Source organism: Gallinula chloropus, assembly GCF_964237585.1.
Source record: "Gallinula chloropus genome assembly, chromosome: Z".
Taxonomy (NCBI): Eukaryota; Metazoa; Chordata; class Aves; order Gruiformes; family Rallidae; genus Gallinula; species Gallinula chloropus.
The window spans coordinates 3,849,090-3,861,420 of record NC_140089.1 but is presented as its reverse complement, the minus strand read 5'-3'; the positions used below and the strand labels follow the sequence as shown (position 1 = coordinate 3,861,420).

At 40.9% G+C, this 12,331-nt stretch overlaps 1 protein-coding gene across 1 annotated transcript in view; it reads left to right on the top strand.

The window, feature by feature from the left end:
• Positions 1-12,331, top strand: part of ADGRV1 (adhesion G protein-coupled receptor V1) — a gene marked incomplete at its 5' end in the record, with an annotated part of 304,575 nt that overhangs the window by 10,996 nt on the left and 281,248 nt on the right. Inside the window, 4 exons of the mRNA XM_084279017.1 lie at positions 341-611; positions 1,578-1,907; positions 4,912-5,088; positions 6,261-6,484. Of these exons, the coding sequence (XP_084135143.1) occupies positions 341-611; positions 1,578-1,907; positions 4,912-5,088; positions 6,261-6,484 (1,002 nt within the window). The remainder of the gene's footprint in view (positions 1-340; positions 612-1,577; positions 1,908-4,911; positions 5,089-6,260; positions 6,485-12,331) is intronic.

Here is a 12,331-nt window from a genome sequence, read left to right as displayed (position 1 = left end):
ATCATGTTAATAGAGAAAAAGTTTTCTGAAATTTGCCCTGTGTTTCTGGAGACAGATGTAAGACTTGCCAAGTCTCCACTTCTCACTGTCTTTCTTGCTGTAAACAAAAAAAGTTCTAACAAATATCTCTAGAAACACTCCAGAGAGCTCCTAAGAACTCAAAGAACAGTCTTGGAGGTATGTTATGATTTAATAAACTTTAAGTTACCTGACTCAGTTCCAGCAGCTAACATTTATTCCACCTAAGTCAGTGTAGAGCTTTCAGGGAACTGATCCCTATGCAAACCAATATAAACTATAATTTCATATTCTGTGTTTTTATTTTCATTCCAAACTGTAGGTTTGAAGGGATCACGATCGTAAGAAATGGTGGTACACATGGAAATGTTTCTGTTAGCTGGGTTGTAGTCCGAAACAGCAGTGATCCCTCACCTGTAAACTCAGACCTGGTTCCAGCAAGTGGGGAGATAAGTTTTGGTCAAGGACAGATGCTGGTAACGCTTCCTCTGAACATTGTTGATGACGACATCCCAGAAGAGGCAGAGCCCTATCTGCTGAAACTCTTGGCTCATACAATACAGGGAGGTGCAGAAGTCGGTGAGCCATCTGAGGTGAGTTTGCTTTTAGAGTTCGTTTTGAGAAGGTAATAGGAATTGATAGGTAGCAACTTTACCCCTTTTGGTAGCATCCCTTGATTGGCTAAACTGGCTAAAGAGTTTGGGCTTGAATATAAAGCAAACAAATTAGTCCTTAATATAATCTTAGGTGGTCGGGTCACCTTCCCTGGATGTGTTTAAAAAAGGGGTAGATGAGGTACTTAGGGATCTGGTTTAGCATAGAACGGGAATGATTGGACTTGATGATCTTAAAGGTCTTTTCCAACCTTGTGATTCTGTGATTCTGTATATAGAACCATATCCAAAGTATTTGGCTTAATAAAATATACAAAGCCAGGACCTTTCTAAAACGTGGGTAGCGTTCAGTTTAGCATCTTCCTGACATACATACAGCATTGCATAGATGCTGCCTTGAGTTGTTGCTTGCTGAGAGAAGGCAGGAAAGTTGCTTTCACTTGGTCCCTTGCTGTCTCCATGAGTGCTGGAATGTTTTACACCGAGTACTGGCTTCAGGAGGAGGGGTTGGTGATTAAGACGGTGGCCTGTGATGTGTTAAATAAAGGCTGGCGAACGTTGCTGATGGTTTTGTGATCAAGCCCCTGCTTTTGTCTTCCTCAAAAAATGGCTGGAATGAACTCGGTGAATAAAATGAAATTTTTCACCATCCGAAACATTTAAAAATGATTCAGTGTGGCTGCTGAAGCAAAAAATCAGTTATTCAGAGCTCCTTCCAGGACGTGGATGATGCATAGTGGGAAAGTTGCCATTGTCAGAGCTGTGCTGCTTGTGTACAAAGAATACTTTGGGGCTGTCAATCTGATTTCTTTCTTGAGTGCCAGTTGACTAAGGAGAAAAATGTATGGTGACAGTCAGGACATGCTTTCACGAACACATGAAAACTATGATATATAGCAATATAGCATTTAGACTAAATAAATGATGCTGTTTTCTGTTTTGCAGCTTCTGTTTTACATTCAGGACAGTGATGATGTTTATGGCCTGATAAACTTTTATCCTTTGGAGGATCAGAAGATTGAAAGCAATCCCACGGGACGCTTTTTATCCTTGAGTTTTGCAAGGGAGAGAGGAACAGTTGGAGACGTGCAGTTGGTTTATACTGCACTGTATATTCCAGCTGGAGCTCTGGACCCCGAGAGAGCAAAAGATGGCATTTTAAATATGTCTAGAAGAAGCGTTCTCATGTTTCCAGAAGGAAAAACACAAGATACTTTAAATATACCAATAAGAAATGATGCATTTCTTCAAAATGGTGCCCATTTCCTCATACAGGTATCTGAGATGTGATTTGGGGTGGATTTTTAGCCTGGGTAATATAAAGGATATGCTTTAATGGTGTTTCCTTCCCTTTTAGTTTAATTTAAGTAACCATACATGTTTTTTTTTAAAAAAAGGTCTGTAACTAAGAAAATATTTTTATTTAGAAACAGCTTCCATAAATATGCCATAAAGAGCTCTACTCCTAATCATTATTTACTAATTATACCATTTTAAAAAAGAAATAGAGTGTTTTAACAGGGTTAAGGTATTAATCATGGAATTCAGCAAAATTAGGTCAGTTGCAGAGGCTAGTTACCTTTTAAGGTAAGTTCCTCTGTCTACCCCTTGGCTTTCAGTTTAACTGAATTAAGGTTCTTAAAACTGAACATTTTACACCTGAAAAAATCTACAGAATTTAAATTTCTACATCCAAGCCCCTTTTAAATGATATGTTACAAATAACACCGTGGTGTGGACTGTGGAGAAGATGTGCATGCGATAAGCATTCCAGAGTGCAGGCACTTTGCCTGGCTTTTCAAACTGTGGATTCCAGGGAGGTGGGGGGTGTTCTGTACTTTCTCCATGAACCATAAAAATCTTTTTGTTTGAATAAACAAAATCAGAGGGCCTTTCTAGCACAGAAAATTCATTTAGAGACTCAGAGAAGGAAGAAAAATACCCCTATTTATCACTATGACAATCCTTCTACATTGTGAATAAATGATAATCTCAGTGAACATGTTTAGAATGAGAAGATTACAGAGTTTGTACTGGGTACAATAAAGGATCAGCTCAGGAATCATGGGAGGAGGAGTGGAGGAGGAAATGAAGCTTAAACACAGCTAGAGAATGGAGAGAGGAACTGGAAAAGTGAGATTAACATTCTTCAGTGACATCTTCAATTAAATAACCTACTGTAGTCTGAGGCACAGGTTTTGGTATGGACAAGAAGATTAACTGATTTAATAATAACCACTCATCATTATTATTCAATTCACTCTGCATTCTTTTTTCCTCATGAGATGATGTGCTTAAAAGGAAACACTGAGCTAAAAAAAAAACCATAATAAATTTCTCAAGTTCTTCATTAATCATTGCTTTAATCTCTTAATAAAAGTGCATTGTTTTGGCTGTGTAGTATCTCAGAAGCTTCACTGAGCTGACAACTACACCACGGTCCACCTCCATACTGCTAATTGCAGGATCAGGGCAATTTTCTGAGAAAGATTAGAAAAGAAGCAAAACAAGCAGTCCCATCATCTGTTCCACAAACTCTCAACAAGTAGCTGGTGTGGCTGTGAGTCAGTTGTAGAGGATACAGGATTTGTAAAACAGTCCTATCATCAAATAAAATTTGCACGAATGTGTGTGTTTGTTACTCAACCAGTGGTGGGGAATGAGAGGTTCAGTCCAGGTACTTTATATAGATTGGTTTTAAGGATCAAATGGCTTTAAAAACCATCAGATGAAATGGTGATTCATGATTGCTACAGGGCTTTAAATTCTCCCACTAAAACCTTGTTATGTGATGCCATCTGATTACTCAAATCTAAAAACTTCCTCGTGGGAGCTGTAAGGTTGTTGTCACTGGGGGCTTGTGCCCCAGCAAAGTATTTGCAGAAGTATATGCAAATCAGTTATGGAAACTTTATAATGATGGAGGTAGAGAGAATCATGTGGTAAAAATATATATTTGAAAGCAGTATTTAATCAAGCAAGTCCTGCTCTCCTTTGTCATCAGTGCTGCCGGGTTAGTGAGTGATACATCCCATTCAAAGGAAAGGCAAACATTTTTCCATTTCTTCTAAGAATCAACAAACTATCTTGTGTGGTAACACAGGAGGAGGTTATGGTTTAGAAATACTGTACTGATTTTCAATTCTGAATGCAGTTCTGCTGTATTAGTTCATAGAGATAGAGATGTCTTTAAAGTTGTATGAGAGAGAAAAGAGGGTTGGATCATTCCTTGGCTTCATCAGAAGCTGTAAATTATTGAGGTTCCATTAGATTTTTATCAATGCCTGGCACAAAAAAAAAAAAATGAAGTTAGGACAATAGTCTGGGCCACTCATCAAATCAGTGCTCTTGTTCATAGATACAGTAATGAATCAGCCCATCAGGAAGGTTCAGTCGCCTGCTCTGGCTGGATCCATGTTTAGTTATGTACACTAACATGAGTTTCTGGGAGGTATTCCTTCCATTCTGCCAACAGAGCTCAATGGTAGTCTCCACTTCATCCCTGTCCTGGTTTTGGTCAGGATGGAGTTAATTTCATTTGTAGCAGCGGATGGGATGCTGTGTTTGAGAGTTAAAATGAAAGCAGTGCTGGTAACACCCTGATGTTTTTAGTTGCTGTCAGACAGTCAAGGACTTTCTCAGCTCTTCATGAGAAAGGAGGGGTGAAGCCAGGACAGGTGACCCAACTGGCCTAAGAGAGTATTCCATGCCAATGACCTCCTGCTCAGGATATCGGGGGGCTGACGGGAGGAGGACAGTCAAGGACTTTCTCAGCTCTTCATATTTCTCTGTTAATGAGAAAGGAGGGGCTCTGGGTGGCAGGGCCTGAGTTGTGGGTTTGGTGAGAAACTGCATCCTGTATCAACAGCTTCATATATTTTTGCTCTGAAGTCCTGTTAGCATTGTTATGTTGTATCTTTCTGTTATCTTAGTAAACTATCCTTATCCCAACCCACGGGCCTCTTATTTCTTGGTTTGGGGTTATTTGCCCCTTCCTCTTCCTTTTCCCTTCCCTTACCTCTCACCCCCACCCCCCCTTCCCTTTTCCCTGCTCTTTTTCTTTAAGGAGCAGGCAGCTGCATGGATCTCGGCTCTCAGCCTGGGTGAAACCACAACAATCCCTCCAAAACAACTACTCACATGTATTTGTAACAGCAATGTTGACAGTAAGAAAACATTGTTTTGGAGATATTCATGTGAAACTTCACTCTGAAGTGTTGGGATTGCTCTGACTTGGTACTATGGCTTCTTCTCTAATTTCTCTTACTTTTTCCTACAGCTGGAGAAAGTTGAGCTGGTGAATAGGAGGCCTCTAGTCCCACCTCTGAGTCCTAGATTAGGGGAGATTCGAAATATTTCCCTGAGGATTACTCCAGATATTGCAAATGGAGAAATAGGCTTTACTAGCAATCTTCCAGTTATTGTTTCTGAACCAGAAGATTCCCTGGCTACAGTGGTAAGTAAACCTTTTTAAATTGTCCCTCACTGTGAAAAATTTAGTTGGAGAAAGGGAAGTTTGCTATATTCAGTGCAGCATTTGGAAGTTAACGTGAGGAAAACCCTTCCTATAAATTCTGTGTGATCCCAGTTATTCCCTTGCTTGGGGAAAAAAAAAAAAAGGAAGGGGATGGGGAAGGGGCAGGGGAAGGGGAAAAGAGGAAGGGGAAAGGGAGGGGAAATGAGAGGAGGAAAGGAAGGGAAGGCAAAGAGGGAAAAAAAGTGGCTGTAAAATTAAGGTCTGAATTAATATGCTACTCATTATCAGAAAGGTCAGTGTGCTTTCATCCAAACCCAGTTAGGTCTTGATGCTCACCCACAACAAAAAAATGCTGAAGCCAGCTTTAATCTCCCTCACCAACTGCAAAGGTAGTAATGTAAAGTAGGACTGGTAGCAGTCCTGAATTTTAATGGAAAAGTCTGGATCTTACAGTTGATTGACTTCCATGTGAACATTTTTTTTTTTGGCTTGCTGGGTGTGTTTTCCAGCAGTTGTGCTTATTAGTTTTCTGAGAACCTAAAGAATAATTTTCATAAGCATTGACGTCCATCTGAGTGCCTTAGTCCCAGCTGGAGAATTTTTTAAAATCATTCTTTTGTTTATATTTCACTTTTTTTCCCCCGGTTATCTTCACTGAAACCTTCCCACAAATCCTGAATGAATGAGATAGATAATTTGTTTCTCATTCTCAGATTAAAACTGCTACTTCATTTAGGCAGCGTACAGGTTGCACAGCAGCATAATAACCAGAATTATTAGCTATTAGTTCTGTTATATTACAAAACTAGATTTTGTCTTGAGGAGGTGGGCACTGATTAAATCAGTCATACAAGGCTTTTTGTGTTTATAGTTGCATAGTTATTTGTGATATAATCTGTCATCTCCAGTGTGTAAGTGTATATATGATAAAAGTATATAACCACGGTAAATGGTTAAAAGGATGAGTTCAGTACATATTTTCACTGGCATGCTACCTTTGATTTCACCTCATAGTAGGTGCAAGTAAAAATCCCAACCTGAACATTTTTTTTTAGGCTCATATGCAAATAGTGATGTGCAAGGGGGTAATTTAATTGTTTTTGCATCTGCTTTTTTTTTTGCAAGTCACAGCAGATTCCTGTGTTTCATAGGTACCCATTGCATTGCATCGAGATGGGACTGATGGTCAAGCAACCGTGTTTTGGAGTTTAAAACCCTCTGGCCTCAACCAAAAGGCAGTAACACCTGATGATATAAGTCCCTTTAATGGCTCTGTTGTTTTCTTATCTGGGCAAAGTGATACAACAATCAACATCACTGTTAAAGCTGATGATATACCAGAAATGAATGAAACGGTGTTGCTAACTTTGGACAGGTATTGTACCCTGTTGTATGTAATCTCTGTTCATCTCTATCAGTTGTAATATTCAATTTATATATAAGGAATTAGCATAGTATTAATTGAGAGGTATTGCCTATATTGTGGTGATAAGTGTTGAAGTAATATTGGATTCAGACTGTGTGTGGCTGGAAATCAATGTAAAAAACTGTGAAGTATTTATTATATAATGACTTCATTTTGTTTATATTTTGATGAAAATAATTTATGCTATTTTAAAAGTTCTTTCAGCTTTGACCTTTAGTTACTTTAGCTCTTTGTTATATATTTTCAGAAAAATAATACTTAGTGACATGGGGGGGAAACTATAATGAAGAATAGAAAGCAATGCTTAACTGCATTCCTGACAGAAAAAAATGTATGTCTAGGGTGCTGTTGCAGAATTACATCAGGTTTTTATTTGTTTCTTTGTTCTGTGAGTTCAGTATTGCTTGCTCTTGAAAATCAGATACTCCCATCACAAGTCCTGGCTTGCAAAATAGCCCAATGTGACCACTACCACACTTGCTGGCTACAAAGAGAGTAGCAGTTGCTGTATAGTCTCCCTTCTGCATGAGATCATGATTATGGGATAATTAAGACTGCAAGGGGAGATGCTGCTATCTGCCTGTGAGTGTGTGCTACTCAGAACACTTAACCAAGAGCATATTTCCTATTTGATTTACTAGCAGGAGAGTCTTGACTTTGTTTTCTGTCCTGCTTTCAACAACTCAATTGTGTGTATAGTAGATAAATACCATCATTTCTACTACCTTCTGTTCATCTAGGGTACATTTTTCTACTTTTTTCTGGAAACATAACAATAGGGTCTGCCAGCAGGAATCTCCACATAGAACATCTACTACTTAGTCCTTACTTTCATGGAAGTATTTTTGTCCAATATAGGAAACACAAGCTAGCTCTTGGGACCATCAACACCGGCTATGCATGGTGATTACCTGTGAGGAGGCTATCAACCAGCTCCTCAAGCTGTTGCTTATTCTGTTTCAGAAAGCCTGGTTTTTGCATGCAGGAAAGATGTTACTGCTCTGCAAGCTTGGACTGCTTCTCCAAAAGCTGGCTGATGGATGCCTGTAGTGCAAAATGAGTTGTTTCATTCTATCTTGGCTGCTCGCTGTGTTGAAAGGTCCATCCTGTTCAAGACAAAACCAAATGGAGACTATTGCAGGCAGTTCATTTCTGCTTTCCTGCTTCATCTCAAGGAATCCACTAGTGTCTCTGCCACAAAGGGGAAACTAAGATTAGAAATGATGATGAAAGTTGTGAAGAAGTTGTGTAAGGTGGCCAAAAACTAGGAGTGGAGAGGTACTAAGCAAATGGGTTAGGGCACTCCTTGTCATCAGTACAGGCTGGAAAATGATGTGCTAGAGAGCAGCCCTGCAGAGAAGGACTTGGGGGTGCTGGTGGATGAGAAGCTTGACATGACCCTGACAATGTGCTCTCACGGCCCAGAAGGCCAACCGTGTCCTGGGCAGCACCAAAAGGAGCATGGGAGCATGTTGAGGGTGGGAATTCTGCCCCTCTACTCTGCTCTCTTGAGTCCCCAGCTGGAGTGCTGTGTCCAGTGCTGGACTCCCCAACATAAGGACATGGAACTGTTGGAATGGGTCCAGAGGAGGCCACGAAGACCATTAGAGGGCTGGAGCATCTCTCCTGTGAAGCCAGGCTGAGAGAGTTGGGGTTGTTCAGCCTGGAGAAGAGAAGGCTCTGGGGTGATCTTATAGCAGCCTTCCAGTGCCTGAAGGGGATACAAGGAACCTGGGGAGGGACTTTTTTAGAAGGACAGGGAGTAATAGGATGAGGGGGAATGACTTGATATTGGAAGGGGTTAGATTTAGGGTGGGTATTAGGAAGAAATTCTTCACTATAAGGGTGGTGAGGCCCTGGTACAGGATGCCTTTGAGCAGCCTGGTCTGGTGAGATGTGTCCCTGCCCATGGCAGGGGGGTTGGAACTTGATGGTCACCCAAAACATTCTGTGATTCTATAAATAAGTAGACAGAGGAGGTGGACAGCATAAAAGATGAACTTTTTAAGTTTGGAGAGCTCTGCAGGTGTGTGTAAGTACAGATTTCTGCTGTATATTCTGACTAGCAAGCTCAGGCTGTGCCTTGGAAGTGACGGCTGCAGTGAGCATTGAGCTGGCAGCTGAACAGACGTAACCACTGTTCTGCTGTTGCTGTGTTTGGTGGGAGTTGCAGGTTCTGCTGATCATGAAGTGGTTGGTGAGAAGGGTGCCAGCCATAAGCAGCTTTCCCACACTTGGCGAGGTCAGAGAGTGAAGTAAGGAGCAGGTGGTCTGGCCTGGAAAAAAGAAGTAAACAAGGAGGAGATCAAATCTGAGCTTTTCTCTAGGCCTGGATGGAGTACCCTGAGGCCAGGAGTGAAATTTGGCAACTTTCACATTGGCAGAAGCGATGAAATGACTGTGAAGATCATCCCCTCAGCACTGGGGATGACTCTTCAAATCAGGGCTGAGGGATGCTGGCAGAGTTATGTGTGTAAGCTTGTGGTATTGCTGCCTGCATAGCTTGTGTTTTCTGGATGAACAAGACTTCAGTTTCCAAGGCTGGCAGCCAGCACCTCGCAGTAGTCATGAATTAGCATGAAGACAAAGATGCACTGTGCTGTGGATGTGCTTGTGCTGTTCTATAAACTGTAGCATAAGTCAGTAGGAAAACAACACGTAAGGACTTTATCTGAACTGTAGACATAGAAATACGTTCTTAAGCTTTCTATTTCTTGCAATCAGTAATAGCATGGTTAAAATAATAAAAATAACCAGTGCTGACACGGTGTCCTGGTTTCAGTCAGGATGGAGTTAACTTCTTTTGTAGCAGCAGATGGAATGCTGTGTTTGAGGGTTAAAATGACAGCAATGCTGGTAACACCCTGATGGTTTTAGTTGCTGTCAGGCACTCAAGGACTTTCTCAGCTCTTTGTATTTCTCTGTTAATGAGAAAGGAGGGGACGAAGCCAGGACAGGTGACCCAAACTGGCCAAAGAGAGTATTCCATGCCTATTACCTCCTGCTCAGTACAAAGGGGGCTGATGGGAGGGAGAGGAGCAGCGGCAGCTCCAGGACACGTGGCTTTTGGGGATGGTTGGGTTCTGGGACAGCTCTGGGTGGCACGGCCTGAGCTGTGGGTTCAGTGAGAAACTGCATCCTGTATCAACAGTTTCATAGATTTGTTGCTCTAAAGTCCTGTCAGCATTGTTATATTTTATCTTTCTGCTATTCTAGTAAACTGTCCTTATCCCAACCCATGGGCTTTTGGTTTCTTGGTTTTGGGTTGTTATTTGCCCCTTCCTTTTCCCTTCCCTTCCCTTCCCTTCCCTTCCCTTCCCTTCCCTTCCCTCACCACCCCTACACACTTCTCTTCCTTCTCTTTTCCTTTAAAGAGCAGGCAGCTGGCTGAATCTTGGCTCTCAGCTGGGGTAAAACCATGATACATGGTTGTATTATTTACAGCTCTGTGGTGTTGTTAAGGCAGTACACATTTTAAACAAGTTTAGTTGCATCCATAGCTATAAAAGAAACTTTCCAAGCCATTAAAAATAGTATTGTCCACCTTTTCTCTATTGGCCATAGATACCAAAAATAACTCTGAATTATGTCCACAAAATATATGCCAAGGTGCACCATGAAGAATATGTTTCTAAGAAGACAGATGAGTAATAAAGAAGCATGATGGTCTTGTATGTGCTGAAGCTTCTTATGGTCTTTGTTTAGGGGCAGCTTCAGGTTGAATGTCTGCTCTGAATGAGCCTGAATTGAAACCGATCATAGATAAAGGCAAATGTCTAGTGAAATATATCAGAAAGACCTTGATCTTCTTGAGGAATGTAGGTGGAACAGGTCATGGAAGTTGGGCTTGTTCAGCCTGTAGAAGGTCCAGGGGACCTTATAGCGGCCTTCCAGTCCCTGAAAGGTGCCTATAGGAAAGCTGGGGAAGAACTGTTCCCACAGGCATGGAGAGATAGGATGAAGGGTGATGGTTTTAAACTAGAAAAGGGGAGATGTTGGTAGGATATTAGGAAAAAATTCTTCATTATGAGGGGGGTTGATCACTGGCACAGGTTGCCCAGAGAGGTGGTGGAGACCCCATCCCTGGAGAGATTCAAGGTCAGGCTTGATGAGTCTCTGAGTGACCTGATCTAGTGAAGATGCCCCTGCTCACTGCAGAGGGGTGGGACTAGATGGCCTTTAAAGGTCCTTGCCAACCTAACTTGTTCTATGATTCTGTGATTCTGTGAATACGCTTTGTGAAAGCCTGTGTAGGTAACAGGGCTGTTTGTTTTACCTGGTACTCACAAATAGAAATCCATTTAAAAAAACATTGTGTTTTCCTTCTGCACCACATATTCTACTGACAGTTGTCACCCCCCTCAGTAGGGTGCCAATACACACCTACCAATTTGGCAGTGAAGGGCCAGGACCCCCAGGGCAAGAGGGTTGTCTTTGCTCTCTTTGTGAACAGTGCCAGGAGTAAGAACTTGTGGACTTTGGGGTCTGGGTACAGCAATGTAGTGATAGATTGATAAATTTGTGAAAGTGATAATCCATGAAGAGATGACTGTTTAAGTAGTCCTTATGTTCAGAGTCTTCACTCATACAATTTAGGATGCCAGAACAGATTTACGTGTGCATATTATGGCCTAAATCCCACTCACTGTATATAATAAAGCAGAACTAAACCAGTGTAACATGGGGGTTTTTTATACTTCTGTTGATTTCTGTGATGTGATACCACTTTCCACAGGCTGAAATTCTTCCTTAAGTAAATTTAGAAATCAAATCTTTTTAAAATGGCACATGGAAAACACAGGTTTGACTGTTTCATTGTGAAATGTCTGGTAGTTTTTTGACATTTTTGTGTCTAAGAGATGACTCCATTGCAAAAAAGCTAGCAAAACATAGAAGGCCCATTTAAAGCCCTTAATTCAGGGCTCAGTTACTGTTTCTATGTCATGGGTTGCTGTCTGCACTGCCATGCACAAAACCACTAATAGGCTGCTCAATGGAGCTGGGATTTTCTCCTAAATTTGAGGTTTTCTGTGGGTGGTGTCTGTTTGAAGACTGTATCTTTTCTGATTAAGTAATTTTTTCTCTTAAGTAATAACATATGTGATGCTGTGCGGATTAAATCAGTGTAAGACAGATTTTTCTTTAAGGGTTTGATCAGACTTTGTTTTGATGAGGAAAAAAGCTATTTGAAAACAGTGGTGGAATGTTTAAATGAGAGCTGCTGGACTCCTGCTGCTGGCTTTTATTACTTTTCAAAATAACAATGACATATTTCTTCTGCTGTGAGTAACAAAAAATTAGAATGGGTTCCAAAATCAAATATTTTGTGGATTAAATCTGGGAGGAAGGTGTTCCCTCTGATGAGAAGCACGGTGGAATTTATGATGTGGCAAATCCCAATTAATCCTGTTCTTTAAAGCCAGGTCCGGCTAGTAATTAAATCAGTTGATAATCCTGAAGAAATTGAAGGGGTGAACGCTGGCTGCAAATCTGGGAAGCAAATGAATAACATTCCACAAGCAATCTGAATGCACCTTTTCCAAGACATCCTGACAGAAAAGAAAGTTTGTTAGGGAAGTGTGTTTTTAATAGTAGCAGCAGATTCTCAGTTGAGGTTCAGTTTCTCGGTTGCCTTTCAGAACACCCACTTTCTACAGAATTCCAGTTCTTGGCTCAAAACTGCCAAGTTCAACTGTGTGGCATCTCCTAATAATTACTATTTTATTTGCAAAAAAAATTTATTTTTTTTCCTAGTAATATTTATTTTATTATATCAAATAATATAATTATATCATT